The sequence below is a fragment of the Eretmochelys imbricata genome, chromosome 1 (assembly GCF_965152235.1).
Source record: "Eretmochelys imbricata isolate rEreImb1 chromosome 1, rEreImb1.hap1, whole genome shotgun sequence".
Classification (NCBI taxonomy): domain Eukaryota; kingdom Metazoa; phylum Chordata; order Testudines; family Cheloniidae; genus Eretmochelys; species Eretmochelys imbricata.
The window spans coordinates 208683936-208702458 of NC_135572.1; the positions used below are offsets into that span (position 1 = coordinate 208683936).

General features: G+C 45.0%; 1 protein-coding gene across 1 annotated transcript in view; it reads right to left on the reverse strand.

Moving 5' to 3' along the window:
- The window catches only part of SPAG17 (sperm associated antigen 17), a 296695-nt gene that overhangs the window by 205733 nt on the left and 72439 nt on the right, over window positions 1–18523 (reverse strand). Inside the window, exons 4-5 of the mRNA XM_077807348.1 lie at window positions 5744–5875; window positions 3713–3917 (exon numbers count right to left, since the gene is read on the reverse strand). Coding sequence (XP_077663474.1) covers window positions 3713–3917; window positions 5744–5875 — 337 coding nt within the window. The remainder of the gene's footprint in view (window positions 1–3712; window positions 3918–5743; window positions 5876–18523) is intronic.

Here is an 18523-nt window from a genome sequence, read left to right on the forward strand (position 1 = left end):
AAACAAGTCTAACTTTTTAAGTTCTAGCTATTAGAAAACATTTTATCTTTATTTATCTTGAAGCCATTTCTGACTTTAATGCCTTATAGTTGTAGTCACTTAAAATCTCTCATTATAGATTAAAAATAAAATAAATTTGTTTAACTAAACTAATCCAGTGTTGTGTTTACACTGAACTGTTTGGTAACTCCAGTTAAAGTAGCAAACTGTTGAATATTGACAGGGGCAATGGACTTTTAATATTTGACCTGTCCAGGAGAGGGCTGGACCATGCAGAACATTCATTTGGGGGGAAATTCAGGACTGGAAGTACATTGGGGTCACCCTGCAGGTCGTAATTAAGGCTGCTGGAAACCAAAGTGTGGCTGGTGTATTGCTGACGGGCTACTGGGGTCAGAGTTGCTGGACCAGGGCTGCAGCTATGCACAGACACCTCAGGGTGTGACTTGCATACTGGTAGACCGTTTATGAGTGGCCCAGGTTGGGAGCTACAATAGCAAAGCATTGTAAGGCACTTAAAATTGCAGGGAAGACAGTGACAACCCCTCACTGGTCTGGATTGCACCCCACAATGTGACAGATGGCCTGAATGTTTTTGCAAGAACTCTGGGGGAATAAGAAGAAAGGCTTCTAAAAGTGCTAAACTGGTTGGAAGCCAATTAACCAAAGGTATCAGTTGATAAATGTCAATTCTACAGAACAGCAGACAAATATATGGGTCACATTGTATACCAAGATGAAGTAAGTATGGATCCTGATCAAATAGTATCTGTACTCACTACATGGGCAACCCCACATTATTACAAAAAGCTTAAGCCTTTCATAGGAGTTAGAGGCTACTACTGCAGATTGTGAAAAAATACGCTATCATTGCAAAGCTACCAAATTATCTCACTAAAGGATATCAGTCCAGCAAAAGGATATCTAAGGTAAAAGTTAAAGTAAAGTACCCAAGGCCTCCTGAACAAACACACTATGACCTTTTGGAAACTGATGTGCAGCAAAAGATATGAAAAATCCCTTCAGGAAATAATTAACTACCTAACTCATGCCCTAGCCCTAGTCTTTGCTGACCGAAGCCAGCCTTTCATTCACCATACAGAAATTAGTTAGGAAGGTGAGGGAGGGAGTGCTATAAACAAGTTAAAGGCCACTGGAGATCTGTGGCCTTTGCCAGCCAAGGCCTTTCTGACAGTGAAATTCACTACCACATACACAAGTTGGAATTCTTTGCCTTTCTATGGACTGCCGCAGAGAAATTGAGAGACTATTTGTGTGGTGCTCAATTTCACATGTGGACAGACAACAATCTGTACATGTTAACAAGTGCCAAGCTAGGTGCTACAGATCAGAGATGGGTGGCCACCTTTGCTACAAGTTCAGCATTCAGTACCAGAGCTCTAGAAATGTTGCTTTCTTCATGTGAAAGTTCTGGACCCTCTGCTAGTCAGTCCAGGTCTGCAACGTGATGTGGTCCAACCAGTCTGTGCTTGTGGCCCTGCTCCAGAAGTACTGGTCTACGTAGGGGAAATCAGCAGTTATATCAAGTGTCATGAGCAGCATCAGCCGGTCTGAGTCTGCCATGTTTGTTTCCTCCTTCGCCTGCTCCACCATAGCTCTGTCAGGTACCTTTGGTGCATCAGAAATGTTGAGTGGGACATTGTGGGGCTCGGCCTCCCCAACTTTTGTTGGTCTACTCAAAGGAGCCTGCGACCGTAACGAGGCGACATTCAAGACCCACGAGAAAGATCCTACAGGAATCAGGACACCAAACTAAGAGGATTAGAGAGGCCATGTCCCAGACTCAACAGACTGGTAGGAAGTAGCCAAGGACAGCAAATGTAAGGTCCTTGCTGGGAGGGGTGCCCTTGTTCAGGGATTGACAAATACAGGGCCCTGGGCTAGGACCTGGTGGAGAGGGAGGGCCTGTGTCCCCCTACCTCCCACCCCTGGCCTTAAAGGCTGAGGCCCCGCAACCAAGCAGGGGGCCGGGAGCCACACACTCTAACCTCTAGGCTGTCCAGCCCTCCAGTCAGCCTGCTACATGGTCCATGAAGGTATGTTGGTATTTCACCGGCTTGTTGGCTCAGTCCAGAACTTCAACCATAACTTCATTATGGAAACTCTTCCACTGGCCTCATTCAAAGCCTGCTGCTGGTTCCCCTCAGCTCCCATACTGGATTCTGAGTCCACCAGGTCACGATCCCAGCTGACCAGATCATACTGCACCGCTCTCGGCCCCGTACCTAGTGCAGTACCCAGCACCCGGTCAATGTCATAAACAGGTATGATGTCGGTGAGCTGCCTGAGGTGCAGTTCTGGTTCCTGGTTTTCCAGTACTTGGTCTTGAACTGCTTAATTTGCTTCCTGCACTGGTCACCAGTCCAATACATTTCCAGTGCTGCCAGGTTCTTTGCTATTTACTGGTATGCATGGTCATTCCTGGTACTCTTACTAGAATCCACTGCTTAGCTGGTCTCAACCACAGATTAACCAAAATCTGGCTGTGCTCCCCTGACCGTGAAGCAGGACTCTTTGCAAAGGACTTTTGGTCAGCGTGCATTGCAAATTAAGAGTGTTAGGTTCTCTGAAGGTGTATTTTCAGCTCAGAGGTCAGAATAAAATGGAAGGGTTAAATGCCAATTGATCAAACTGCTGTACTAGAACAAGGAGAGTTGCTTCTGTTTTCTTGGGGTATGTCTATACTACCCACTGGATGAGCAGACAGCGATCGATCCAGTAGGGGTCGATTTATCGCATATAGTCTAGACGTGATAAATCGACCCCCGAGCGCTCTCCTGTCGACTCCTGTACCACGAGAGGCAGAGGCAGGCAGAGTTGATGGGGGAGCGGCAGCAGTCGAATCACCGCAGTGAAGATACCACTGTGAGTAGGTCTAAGTATGTCAACTTCAACTATGTTATTCACGTAGCTGAAGTTGCATAACTTAGATTGATCTCCCCCGCTAGTGTAGACCAGGACTTTGAGTCAATTGGTGATTCTTGGGAGGGAAAGGACAAAGAAATCTGGCAGATTCCCAGGACCCAAATCCGGACCGGCTGTGTCTATACTGCAAAGCAATAGGGCTTTAACTTTGTGTCCCAGCTTGACTGGGGCTTGAGTGTCCACCCTCACGGGGTCCTAGGACCCTGGATCTGAGCCCGAGAGATTAATGTATGTACAGAAGGGAGATTCTGACTCAAGCCTGAGTCTGAGGCTGGGCTTACATTGCAATGTAGACATACCCTATATGCTTTAAGCCTCGCTGTGAAGAGCTCTGTGAGAGCGTGAGACACATAACAGCTGGTCTGCTGGAGTTGGAAGGTGGGAGATTAAACTTGCTCTGTAGTTACAAACCCTGGCTCCACGCTAAGTATGCCACCAGTCTAGAGGTGCAGAGCTTTGTAAATTCCTCAACATTTTTGGCTTCCTTTAGTGGATGTTTTTAGCCATGTCCACTATGGTTTAGGAATATGATTTTTCTCAGAACTGGTTAGCACATTAATAACTTGTACAGCTTTTGATATTTTATAACACAAGAAGATTGCCTCATGGATATGGCGATAAATGTAACTATTTTCTTTCTTGATTAATAATGAGTTTCAATCTTTCTAAAGGGAATACATCAGTCTTGAATCAGCAGGTAGGTTTCAAGACTTTTAAATGCTCTTTGGGTGAGTTGATCAGCAGTGTATCTGCATGCCTTACATACCCAAATATTTGTCATCTTCCTCCTCTTCTCCCCGTCGCTTTAGTGTGGTGTCCTTTTTAATAGCAGTTGCTGTTTGTACTGCTTCAGCTTTCTTTCCCTTCCCTCCTTTTCCTGCAGACTTGGCACTGGGCGGCTTTTCCTTCTTGCCAGGAGGTTTAGCTTTCCCTTTGTCTTTTTCTTTCTCCTTCTCTCGCTCTTCTGCTGCCTGGTAAAATTAACGAACTAATCTCACATATTAGTCTAAGCATGTACAGAACAAATAGTTGACTGTAGTAAAACCTTACCGTTTGAATATATTTGTTTGAATATTTTTCCCTCTGACCCTTCAGGATTTTGTTTTGGTGCAGCTGTCTTGACTCCACCCTTTTTCCCTCCTCACGCTCTTCAGTTTATTATATTCCTATTAAATAGCAGTGCCAAGATCTCATGCTAAAAGAATAGGGTATATATGAGAAAATAACTGTGATTTTTAAAAATGAGTGAAATTGGTGCTGGTGAAAGGTGGATTGACACAACACTGGAAACTAATAATCTCTGATGCTTTAAGCTTCAGACCAGGTACAATACTTGCAGCAGCAGGGCAAGCTTCCCTGTGGACCAGGAAGGAACTGTGGCTGATGAAAAAGTTCAGACTCTAAGGCTGGTTCAGTCCTTAGCTTCTCTACTGAAACTGCCAACTATGGAATCAATTGGTGCCAACTCTGTTTGTCTTTTCTTTGATGTGAACATCTATCCACTATGAACTGGGACTGAGAGCACTAAATTAATTTCACACAGGACATTAATGAATCATTAGATAATTCCCAGACAAAAACTATATTATAATAGAGCTAAGGTGGACAGTATGTATCTGTAATATAAGGTAAAACAATTGCAGTTAAAATCATATGATTAGAACTAAGCAATTTAGTGTTTGTGGCCCCAGATTAGATTAAATGAATTTTTTAAAAGGTACATTAGATTTTTCTTTTCTTTTTTTTGCCCTCTCATTGTGTCATGTTAAAGGGAGTGCAAGCAGCAAGAAAAGCTCTCCGCACTCTGTGTAATTGGTATGATTTACAATACTCAGTTGTTTTGCTGGATACCGTAGAAGAAGCATCCTTTCTGGCTGTAGATATTGTCTTCTAGTTCAGATTAGAAATCAGAGATTCTGCCTTCTTTTGCTCTCTTCCTTCTCAGTCTGGTGCTAAGCACCCTCAGATGTGCTCCTTTTAAACCATTCAGACATGTCTCCAAGCTATCTAGTGGTTTCGTGGATTCCAACCAGTTTTCTATATCTCATTTCAAATTTTTTCCACTTCAGACTTTTGTAAACCCCATCTTTTTGTGCTACTGCTTTGGGTTCCTAACCCAATGAACACATAGAGTCAGATTATATAATTGTCAGTTCTAGAATGTTCACAAAACACTGCCTTATTTATTGCATCTGGGTCATTTCCTAGAATTAAGTCCCGAACACAGTAGACACTGAACTTGTCAGGTTTTGACCAAAGAGCTCTAGATGTCTTCAACACCTTCAGAGTCCTTTGCTACTATTTTTTTCCCAGTTTAATATTTCCTTACATTCTGTAGTCTCATTTGCTTATTCTTTAACCTCTTACATAAACTGCAGCACCTAGCTGTCCTGCGTTTGTATCCCATTTGTTTCTTCCAATGTCTTCACCTATAATTCCTAACTTCTTTATAATTACTAAACAGTTATTTCCTTCTCATTCCTCTTACAAGGACTTTTGTATTAACTTTGCTCCCTTTCTGTTTTTCTTTCTCCTGTCCCACCTTCTGCATCTCAGTACTCAGGAATGAATATTTAAAGGGTTAGCTATTTTAAAGACTTAATAAAAAAGAATATTCTATTTTGTTTGTTTCTAGCTTCTCCTCAGTTATAAATGCATTTATTGGATAATATTTTCTAATAGTAGGAGGGACAGAAGTTGAATTTTCTTGGGCAACACTTGACTATGTGATCTGGAGGAAATGGAATTGCCTTCATAAAGTTGGGTGGAACGACTTCCCTACAGCACACAAGAATACCTTATTTTCAGCTGCTCTTCTCTGCAGGTCCTTCTGTTTGACGCAAAGCAGCTGAAATTTCAGTAGTTTTCCAATCAGTGTTACAGGAAGCTGCTCTCCACTATCCAGAATGGCTTTGGCTGCCTCTATCACCTGCAGAGAGGTGAAGAAAGAGTTATTATTAATACAGTTTCAATATAAAATTTGGCATACACTGTGTGTGCTGACAGGTGGACTGATATTTCACATTTTAAAGTACGTGGCTCACAGTGATATGGCCATCCCAAGTCTACTTTCAAAAAATGACCCAACACCAGTGACTGCCTAACCCCACTCCTTGGCTCTCAGGTCCTTCTTGCTAATCGGCTGGAGTGCTGCTCAATGTCACACTACACACAAGCTGAGAGGGGGGCAACATTCTACATTTCATTTTAGGAGTATAGAGATTTCCAGTTCATGTTGTAAAAACATTCATTGTTAGGTTTTAAATAGTGGAGTGATATTAACAGCAACTTAGAGAGTTATAAATTAAATAGCATTGAATAGATACCAAACCAACTGGGATAGCCTGGGCTACTGTTTACAAAATGGCTAGTGTCTGAGCGACTAACCCTCACTGAAAGATACAAACTGCTTGTTGGCAATTTGAGCGGGGCTATACTGGTGCAAAGACACCCTCTCTTTGTTTAATGTTGATTGGGCTGGTACTATGTAGCCTAATTGCGGTGAAATAAGGCTATTGAGTTTTCCTAAGGTGATGACAGCGGCAGGAACATACAGCTGCATTGTCCAGATGTGTGACACTGACAGGCTGTTTTATTACTATGCTTTTTACAGCCTGTTGCCACTAAATTTCATACAACTCACTAACATCTGGGCTGTTTTCCTTGGAGTCTCATAACCACTGTATTTACAGCAAAAAAAAGAAGAAGGCACAAAACACAATAAAAAGTTGTTACATGTTTCTTTTCACTTCTGTTTTCGCTCTAATAAAGTTACCCTGTGCAGAGAGCAGTGCTAAAGAGAAATCCAGCCATAATATTTTCCTACTTTTGTTTCTAAGCAAGCATCAGATTTATGTATAACCTTGGGCTGAATTAGGTGCTACTCAAATGTTCTGACATGTTTCTATTTTTCCCCCCCTTGGAGCAATTACACTTGGGTACATATGGTGTCTATTTTACTTGCTCAGTGTCAGGCAACGAAGGTGAATGCTGCATTTTGCTGAATTGTGTCTTGTCTGAGGGTGTGTCTACACTACGGAATTAGGTCCAATTTATAGCAGTCAATTTTTTAGGAAGCGATTTTATACAGTCGATTGTGTGTGTCCCCACTAAGCGCATTAAGTTGGCGGGGTGCGTCCACAGTGCCATGGCTAGCGTCGACTTTCGGAGCGGTGCACTGTGGGTAGCTATCCCACAGTCCTCGCAGTCTCCGCTGCCCATTGGAATTCTGGGTTAAGCTCCCAATGCCTGATGGGGCAAAAACATTGTCGCGGGTGGTTTTGGGTACATGTCGTCAGTCGCCCCTCCCTCCATGAAAGCAACAGCAGACAATCATTTCGTGCCTTTTTTCCGTGCGGGTGCCATACTGCTTTCAGCAGACAGTGCAGTAGGACTGCTAACTGGCATCCTCGAACCACCACTTCCGCTGCAACTCTGCTCTCCTGGTGCCATGAATCCACCTCGCAGGTCCTCTATATGACCGTTGTCATCCACCGCTTCCGCTGCAACTCTGCTCTCCTGCTCTTGTCTCGCCATACCATGGCAAGCGTGCAGCCCGCTCAGCTCACCGACACCGCTGCTGTTGTGTCCTGGTGCTGCTGGCAGCAGACAGTGCAGTAGGTCTGCAAAACTGGTCATCCAACCACCGCTTCTGCTGCAACTCTGCTCTCCTGCTCTTATCTCAATAGCGAATTTCTCCATGTTGGCGGTCATGGGCTCCTGTTTCCGCTGCAACTCTGCTCTCCTGCCCTCATGAATCCACCTTGCAGGTCCTCTCGTCGTTCTCTATAAATATCTATTCTTGAGGCATCTGTCGCCAGCCACCGCTTCCACTGCAACTCTGCTCTCCTGCAGACGCCATATCATGGCAAGCATGGAGCCCGCTCAGATCACCGCGGCAGTTATGACTGTTCTAAACACCGTGCACATTATCCAGCTGTATATGCAGAACCAGAACCAGAACCTGCAAAAGCAGGCGAGTAGGCAACGGCAGCGTGGTGAGGAGAGTGATGACGACATTGACACAGACTTCTCTCAAAGTACGGGCCCCGGCAATGTGGACATCATGGTGGTAATGGGGCAGGTTCATGCCGTGGAACACTGATTCTGGGCCCAGGAAACAAGCATAGACTGGTGGGACTGCATAGTGTGGCAGGTCTGGGATGACTCCTAATGGCTGCGAAACTTTCGCATGCATAAGGGCACTTCCATGGAACTTTGTGACTTGCTTTCCCCTGCCCTGAAGCACCAGAATACCAAGATGAGAGCAGCCCTCACAGTTCACAAGTGAGTGGCGATAGCCCTTTGGAAGCTTGCAATGCCAGACAACTACTGGTCAGTCGGGAATCAATTTGGAGTGGGCAATTCTACTGTAGGGGCTGCTGTGATCCAAGTAGCCAACGCAATCACTGAGCTGCTGCTACCAAGGGTAGTGACTCCGGGAAATGTGCAGGTCATAGTGGATGGCTTTGCTGCAATGGGATTCCCTAACTGTGGTGAGGCCATAGACGGAACCCATATCCCTATCTTGGCACCAGAGCACCAAGGCAGTGAGTACATAAACTGAAAGGGGTACTTTTCAATGATGCTGCAAGCACTGGTGGATCACAAGGGACGTTTCACCAACATCAACGTGGGTTGACCAGGAAAGGTACATGATGCTCACATCTTCAGGAACTCTGGTCTGTCTCAACAGCTGCAGCAAGAGACTTACTTTCCAGACCAGAAGATAACCATTGGGGATGTTGAAAGGCCTATAGCTATCCTTGGGGACGCAGCCTACCCCTTAATGCCATGGCTCATGAAGCCATACACAGGCACCCTGGACAGTAGTCATGAGCTGTTCAATGATACGCTGAGCAAGACCAGAATGGTGATAGAGTGTGCATTTGGACGTTTAAAAGCACCCTGGCGCAGTTTACTGACTCGGTTAGACCTCAGCGAAACCAATATTCCCATTGTTATTGCTGTGCTCCACAATATCTGTGAGAGTAAGGGGGAGATGTTTTTGGCAGGGTGGGAGGTTGAGGCAAATCGCCTGGCCGCTGATTACACGCAGCCAGACACCAGGGCGATTAGAAGAGCACAGCAGGGTGCTCTGTGCATCAGAGATGCTTTGAAAACCAGTTTCATGACTGGCCAGGCTACGGTGTGACAGTTCTGTTTGTTTCTCCTTGATGAAAACCTGCCCCTTTGGTTCACTCTACTTCCCTGTAAGCCAACCGACCTCCCCACTTCTATCACCGCTTGCAGAAGCAATAAAGTTATTGTTGTTTCAAATTCATGCATTCTTTATTCATTCCTCACACAAATAGGGGGATAACTGCCAAGGTAGCCCGGGAGAGGTGCGGGAGGAGGGAAGCACCGGGTGGGGTGGTGGAGGAGGGAAGGACAAGGCCACACTGTCCTTCAAAACTTATTGAATGCCAGCCTTCTGTTCCTTGGGCAGTCCTCTGGGGTGGAGTGGTTGGGTGCCTGGAGGGCCCCCTTCCCCACGTTCTTGGGCATCTGGGTGAGGAGGCTATGGAACTTGGGGAGGAGGGCGTGTGGTTACACAGGGGCTGCAGCGGCGGTCTGTGCTCCTGCTGCCTTTGCTGCAGCTCAACCATACCCGGAGCATATCAGTTTGATCCTCCAGTAGCCTCAGCATTGCATCCTACTTCCTCTCAACACGCTGCCGCCACCTCTCCACTTGCTCCCACCACCTCTCCTCTTGCGCATCCCTCCTGTCCTCGCATTCATTTTGTGCTTTCCTGGACTCTGACATTGCTTGCCTCCACGCATTTTGCTGAGCTCTTTCAGTGCGGGAGGACTGCATGAGCTCGGAGAACATTTCCTCGCGAGTGCGTTTTTTTCACCTTCTTATCTGCGCTAGCCTCTTGGATGGAAATGATAGGGGGAGTGTTGAAACATTTGCAGCTGCAGGAAAAAAAAAGGGAGAGTAGTATTTAAAAAGACACATTTTAGAGAACAATGGGTAGACTCTTTCACGGTGAACCAAGCTGTTAACATTACATAGTACATGTGCTTTCGGTACAAGGTTGCATTTTGCCTCTTCTATTGAGGGCCTGCCAGTTTGGTGTGAGAGCTCACACATGCAGGGCTGGGCAACAGAATTTGGCTTGCAGGCAGCCACGGTAAGCCACGGTAAGCCACAGTCTTTTGGCTTCTTTAACCTTCATAACATGTGGGAATTGCTTCAAACAGCAGTGCCCTCATTTCCCATACCACGCACCCATTGGGTTGGCCATTTAAAATGGGTTGGCCATTTAAAAGGAGGGGCTGTGGTTTTCAAGTTAACGTGCAGCACAAACCCAACTAACCCCCACCCCCTGCCACATCCAATTCTCTGGGATGATCGCTTCACTCCTCCCCCCCACTGCTTGGCTAACAGCAGGGATGATTTCTTTTCAGCCACAGGCAAACAGCCCAGCAGGAACAGCCACCTCTGAACATCCCCTTAATAAAATTCCCTACTTCAACCAGGTGACCACAAATGATATCACTCTCCTGAGGCTAACACAGAGAGATAAAGAACGGATGTTGCTTGAATGCCAGCAAACACTGGGACCATACGCTGCCATGCTTTGTTATGCAATGATTCCAGATTATGTGCTACTGGCCTGGCGTGGTAAAGTGTCCTACCATGAAGGACTGAATAAGCCTGCCCTCCCCAGAAACCTTTTGCAAAGGCTTTAGGAGTACCTCCAGGACAGCTTCATTGAGATGTCCCTGGAGGATTTCCGCTCCATCCCCAGACACGTTAACAGACTTTTCCAGTAGCTGTACTGGCCGCAAATGCATCCCAAGTCTTCAGGGCAAATTAATCATTAAACACACTTGCTTTTAAACCATGTAGTATATTTACAAAGGTACACTCACCAGAGGTGCCTTGTCCGCCTTCAAGGTCCGGGAGCCCGCCTTGGGAAGGTTGGGAGGTTATTGGATCCAGGGTGATAAACAGTTCCTGGCTGTCGGGGAGAACAGTTTCATCCTACTCCTCATCATCATCTTCCTCATCCCCTAAATCCTCATCCCTGTTGCGTGAGACTCCCCCTTGCAGAAGTCCATTTACAGGGGTGCGGTAGTGGTAGGGGTACCCCCTAGAATTGCATGCAGCTCATCATAGAAGCAGCATGTCTGGGGCTCTGACCCGGAGCGGCCGTTTGTCTCTTTGGTAGGCTTGCCTGAGCTCCTTAATTTTCATGTGGCACTGCTGTGGGTCCCTGTTATAGCCTCTGTCCTTCATGCCCTTGGAGATTTTTTCAAATATTTTGGATTTTGCCTTTTGGAATGGAGTTCTGATAGCATGGATTCATCTCCCCGTACAGCAATCAGATCCAGTACCTCCCATTTGGTCCATGTTGGGGAGGGATAGCTCAGTGGTTTGAGCATTGGCCTCCTAAACCCAGGGTTGTGAGCTCAACCCTTGAGGGGTCCATTTAGGGATCTGGGGCAAAAACTGGGGATTAGTCCTGCTTTGATTAGGGGGTTGGACTAGATGACCTCCTGAGGTCCCTTCCAACCCTGATATTCTATAAGTCTTTTGCAATTCTGGGACTCCATGGTCACCTCTGCTGATGAGCTCTAAAAGATCACCTGTGCCATGCTGGCCAAACAGGAAATGAAATTCAGAAGTCCACGGGGCTTTTCCTGTCTACCTGGCTACTGCAACTGAGTTGAGAGTGCTGTCCAGAGCAGTCGCAATGGAGCACTCTGGGATAGCTCCCGAAGGCCAATACCATCGAATTGCGTCCACACTACCCCAAATTTTACCTGGCGATGTTGATTTCTGTGCTAATCCCCTCATCGGGGAGGAGTACAGAAATTGATTTTAACAGCCCTTTAAGTAGACAAAAATGGCTTCGTTGTGTGGACGGGTGCAGGGTTAAATTGAATGAACGCTGCTAAATTTGAACTAAACTCATAGTGTAGACCAGGGCTGAGACAGACAACACCATTGACCTTGGGCTTTCATGGTTTCTTGTTCAGTTTCATAGGAATTTCCCCTGCCAAGTGAAAGAGGGGAGAAAGAAAATTCTGCCTCTAACTATGAATTGACTTGATGTAACTGAAGCTTAAATGGACCAAACTACTGTTTCATGCCATAGGAGGAGGAACAAGGTAGAGCCTTGCAAACTGACCTGAACCCTATGGGACACTGCTGAGGTTGAGGTCAAGTCAGGTCTGAAAACAGCCAACACTCTCGGGCTTGGGTTGGGTCATCTCCAATCACTTCCTCCAGCCCATGGAGTTGGCATGGCAATGGCTACATGCCCTACTCCTGCCAGCCACCACCACTTCATTGTGCTGCATGTACTGTGGAGTGTGCCAAAAAGTCAGTGCTTTCCCCTCGGCAGCACACGCAGCAGGGTGAGGTGGTGTCGTCCAGCAGGAGCAGGGTACACAGCCACCACTGTGCTGCCCCCAAAAGCAGAAAGTGGCTGGAGATGGGTTGCAGATGGGGGACAAGCAGGAAGCCCGCCCCAGACCAAACCCAAAGATGAGGCAGTGGTACTGACGCAGGTTTGGTGTGAAGTGTTGGGTTTAGGCCAAGTGGGTTCTGAAAACCATTTGAAGCTCTCAGGCCAGGTTCAGGTCCAGGTTGGGCTTTAAAATTAGGCCCAAGCAGACCTCTAGAACATAGTCCAGTTTTTCTGGAACTCAGAAGAGGGATATAACACCACAGAAACACTTGCTTACATAACAAACAAAAACCCAACACCAGTAAATCTGGCATTTTGCTTACTGCATGAATACAAAAATATGTGACAGCTATCATCAATTTTGCTTTGCACTGCATAATATACTTTTGCCAGAGTACCTCCTGACCACTGTCTCAGTTAGGGCCCAATCCGACTCTGATTAAAATCATTGGAAAGGCTTCTGCTGACTTCTGAGATAGATTAGGACCTCAGTAAGTAACAGATTAGAGAAGGATTTAGAGAACTGCAGGTGCGACCGGTACCCTAAAATCTATTGATCAATTGTAATGAATTATATTCAGCTGGAGCTAGCCCAAGCAGGGAATGTCAGTTCAGAGAGAGAATTTGGCAGAAGCAGTGTACTCATCACCTTGACTGATGGAGAGAGATCCTTGTGTTTCTCTTCACTGACCCCTCTGATAAATGCAGAAGTGGTGTTAACAGTCTTCAGGAGACACATCCCGACTGCCTAACTAGAAGGCTAGGGCATGCAAAGCAGAGTCCTTGAAACGCTGCAGAGGGGAAATGGGGAAATCCTGGAAAGCTTCCCAAAAACTTCATACAGTAACCAGGCCTAGTGACAGTTGCTGATTTATTGTTCAAATAGATGTGCGGAAATTCTCTAAAAAGGGTCATATTTTTGGAGTTTACTCTACCCACCCTACACACACACATACACACATCATATATCATTTGAATGTTTATTTTATGTACGTTTAGATGAGGTATGATGTGGAGTTGTCAAGCAGTGCCATAAGCCTGTAGGAGAGGTGAATCAATGATGCCCAAAATGAGAAAGTATCATTTTTTTGCACAGTACCTGAAAACTGCAACATGACTATGACTACAGTTTTTACTGTTTAAGTTAATTTCAACACCTTAATGTGGTGTTTATTGATCAAAGCTACCAAACAAAAATGTATTAGAAGATTTTTATTGGTTTTGCATGGACAAGCTGTTCCCCCCCCACCCCACAGAAATTATGAAACTGTTTAGCATGTGTCAAATATGGCGAATATCAACTTTTGCAACATAGTAATGTGAAATGTATGGAATTGAAAGTATTACAGAGAAGCTGCACAGGGGCCCGGGCCCTGGCCCTGGCTTAATCTTTTCCTTAGTAAACTAAATTTAACTTCTAGTACTTCTCTCCTACACCATTGGTACCAAAATGTACCATGACCACAGACTCTTGCCCAGGACTCATAAGAAGTTTGTCTGGATGTACACACCACCTTTGAACCAAGCAGACAAGTCATTGTATGGTTCTCGCTGTCACCATTTCCTAGGGTGACCAGATGCTAAATACAAAATATCGGGACCGCCTCAGGGGGAGCGCCTTTTCAATTGTTACATTCCCCCGGCACGTTTGGCGGTGGGAAATAAATCTTGCCGGCGAAGAAAGAAGTACCCGCAGCTGAAATGCCACCAAAGCCGGTCAGCGACTGAAGTGCCCGCCACTGAAGTGCTGCCGAAGACCCGGACGTGCCAGGTGAGTGTAACAATTGAAAAAGCACTCCCCCTGCCTGTCACCACTGCCTAAGGGGAAAAAAAAAAAAGACGCGCCCGAAACAAAATATCGGGACAAATGGCATCCCGACCATACTTCGGTTGGGACACGAGACAGACTGCTCAATATCGGGACGTCTGGTCACCCTACCATTTCCAGAAGTAGCTATTTCTAATGATCAAATTCCATATCATGGCAGCATGTCTGCATCTCACAACTATGATCTCTCAGTATGTGAGGAATGCTCAGCCTCCTCTACCTTTCATGGAAGGTGGGTCCCATACAAGGAAGTTTGTCCCTCCATATCATTCCTTTGAGAAAATCCGCCCTTAAATATCAATTCAGTGCATAGCCTAGTACAGAGCATTTCAAAGAACTGCTGAACAGGGAGCCACCTAAAGAGGAAGCAAACATTCAGGAGGCAGAAGAAGATCTTGATATCAACATAGACACCCCAACTATGGAAGAGATCATTCAAGCCATCAAATCCTTAAAAAATGGGAAAGCTCCTGGCAAGCATATCTTGAATGCAGAATTGTTCAAGGTAAATCCTAAATTAGCAGCATCTATCCTGGCCCCTCTATTTACATCAGTCTGGGAAAGAGAAAAAGTGCCAGATGAGTGGACCAATTGCGTTATAGTGAAGATACCAAAGAAAGGAACTCTCAGTGGTTGTAATAACTGGCATGGTATCACACTTTTATCTGTGCCAATCAAAGTATTGTGTAAGACCATAGTCCAGCGTATATCAGAGGCAGTTGATGGCATTCTCAGAAAAGAGCAAGCTGGTTTTCGGAAAGGATGTGGATGCACAGACCACAGACCAGATCGTCACTCTGCGAAACATAATAGAACAGTGCTTAGAATGGCAACGGCAACTCTACATAAATTTCACAGACTTTGAGAAGGCTTTTGATAGCATTCACAGGACCAGCCTATGGCACATTCTGCGGGCATATGGAATTCCTTTCCGTATAATCAACATCATCAAAAGCTTCTATTTCAATTTTATGTGCAGTGCTGATCACAGTGAGCTCAGTTTTGATGTCAAAACAGGAATACGTCAGGGATGTGTCATGTCTGCAATCTTCTTCAACATTGCCATCGACTGGGTAATGTGGCGTACAACAGAAGACATGCCAAGAGGCATTAAATGGACACTTTTCTCATCCCTTGAAGACCTGGACTTCACAGATGATGTCGCTCTCTTATCACTTACCCAACACCATATACAAGAAAAAACAACTCGACTCAATATATTAAGCCAGCAAATTGGACTGAAAATTAACCGCAATAAGACAGATATTATGACCTTTAATATTGCCTCACCATCATCAGAACGGATAGAGGATTATGTTCTCACCAATGTAGAAACATTTACATACTTGGGCAGCACCATCAGCGAGGACAGTGGAACAAGCCAGGACAACTGGAACAAAATCAATAAAGCCAGGAACACCTTCAGGAGCTTAAATACAGTCTGGAAATCATCAAAATATGACACCAAAACCAAACTTAAGATTTATCAGAGCTGCATACTTTCAACACTACTTTATAGTGCAGAATGCTGGGGAATGAGAGAGTGTGACATGTCCAAACTGTCTTCATTCCATACAACCTGCCTCAGAAAAATCCTCAATATCTTTTTGCCCAGAACAATCTCAAACCAAGATCTATTGACACAATCCAGCCAAGATGATCTGAGCACCATCATTGCCAGGAGGCGCTGGAGATGGATCAGTCATGTGCTTCGGATGGAAACTGATTCCATCACCAGAGCAGCAATAAGATGGACACCTGAAGGCAAGTGAAAACGAGTCCGCCAGAAAACAACATGGCGAAGAGCTGTGGAAGCCGACCTGAAAAACCTGTGGCACAGCTGGGAGAACCACTGAAAGACTTGCCAGAAACAGACAGGAGTGGAGGAGCTTCATCACTGCGCTAAACTCCAGAGGCGTAATAGGAACATGATGATGATGATGACATAGCCTAGGAATTCTTTTGGAATCCTAGGTGTTTGTGGACATTCAAGAGGCTCTGGTTGCCAAAAACAGCTTTTTCTGTCTGCAGCTGGCAAAAAGACCTTGTCCCTTACTGATGGACAATGAACATGGCCACACAGATCCACACCTTTGTGATTTGCAGGCTGTGCTACTGTACTTGGGAATGAACGCACTGATTTTAAAAAGGTAAACACAGCAGCCTGCTTTCTAAGCAATACTGGCTACTGGGAGCCACTGGTTTCCTATAGAACACTGGGTTAATTTCAAGAAAGCAGAATTGGACCAAGCTACTTAAAAGAACATCTGTGGCCCAAAGGTCATGACCTTCAGTTACACTTAAAATGGAATTATGAAATTTTCAACATTGAAGATCAAATTCACGAGAGTTGGGACATACAGCTTTCTTGGAAACTGGCTTAAGACTTTGGAATTCCCTTTCAGAGGTGGTGATGAATGACCAGAGACCTCACTGCCTTCACTGAAAAGGGTCTTGAGCACAAAATATCTAAATCAGGAGTGCCAATCCCTTAAAACTACATAATTCAATACAGAAACTGAATATCTGGCTATCAGATGGTCTCCACTACTACTTCTGTTAGTACCTGTTAATACAGTGGTGATAAAGCATGACCCTCTGTGCTGGCTACATGCTATGAATGCTTCTGAACATTGATTTACATGATAGTATCTTGCACTGCAGCAGTAGGCTTTCTGAGGACACCTTTGTGTGGGAAAGCAGCTCCTGAAGGCAAACTTCTTCTCCCCAGACTTCACGAGTGAAAGACACTGACCTACTGTCCTTCACTGTGCAGAGATGTGTGACACAATGTACAGGTATTTTGGTGCCACCTAAAAGTAATCCCCAAATCCTATCACACTCTGACTCAATGGGGTTCCTCTGAAGAGACTCCTCTGAGCCATACAACAGTCTGGGTTTGGGGTATAATACAATACAATACATCAAAATAAAACATTTCAGTTGACCTGACTTTTTTTTTCAATTTTCTTTTCTGGGAATTTCAAAATACTCATTGGTTTCTAACTGGAATTAAACCAAATTTCAAATTCTCAAAATCTTCAGGAAATTGGAATTTTGCTCTCCACAAATTTAGTCCCAAAGATCTAAGACTAAAACTATCAGGCAATACTAGCTAAAACTAACCTAACTAAGGTTTCAGAGTAGCAGCCGTGTTAGTCTGTATTCGCAAAAAGAAAAGGAGTACTTGTGGCACCTTAGAGACTAACCAATTAATTATACTCAAACTTAACTAACTAATCACTGACAATAAGAGGGCATATATACAAAGGAGTGAGGGAAGCACTTCTGATAACTAGTCTAAGATCACTCTGACAACTGTCACTGGTAGTAAGAAGAAAGTGAGGGGGATCAGGATGAATGCATCCTCTTATACTAGCACGCAGTGGTGTGAGGTGACAGAGAGAGCTTGCGCTGCCCTGACAGGTACCGCTGAGGGAAAAAGTTCTCCGATAACTGTGCACGAGGCAAGCACACACCTACAGTGATATGGACATGTGCCAGAACTCAAAGAAGAATGCTTCCATTTAGCCAGGTAAATACTCCTAGCTGAAGACTTTCTATTATTTAGAATAGCAGCCGTGTTAGTCTGTATCCGCAAAAAGAAGAGGAGGACTTGTGGCACCTTAGAGACTAATAAGTTTATTTGAGCATAAGCTTTCGTGAGCTACAGCTCACTTCATCGGATGCATTCAGTGGAAAATACAGTGGGGAGATTTATATACACAGAGAACATGAAACAATGGGTGTTACCATACACACTGTAACGAGAGTGATCAGGTAAGGTGAGCTATTACCAGCAGGAGAGCAGGGGGGAAAAAACCTTTTGTAGTGATAATCAAGGTGGGCCATTTCCAGTAGTTGACAAGAACGTCTGAGGAACAGCAGGGGGAGGAATAAACATGGGGAAATAGTTTTACTTTGTGTAATGACCCATCCACTCCCAGTCTTTATTCAAGCCTAAGTTAATTGTATCCAGTTTGCAAATTAATTCCAATTCAGCAGTCTCTCGTTGGAGTCTGTTTTTGAAGTTTTTTTGTTGAAGAATTGTCACTTTTAGGTCTGTAATCGAGTCACCAAAGAGATTGAAGTGTTCTCCAACTGGTTTTTGAATGTTATAATTCTTGACGCCTGATTTGTGTCCATTTATTCTTTTACGTAGAGACTGTCCAGTTTGGCCAATGTACATGGCAGAGGGGCATTGCTGGCACATGATGGCATATATCACATTGGTAGATGTGCAGGTGAATGAGCCTCTGATAGTGTGGCTGATGTGATTAGGCCCTATGATGGTGTCCCCTGAATAGATATGTGGACACAATTG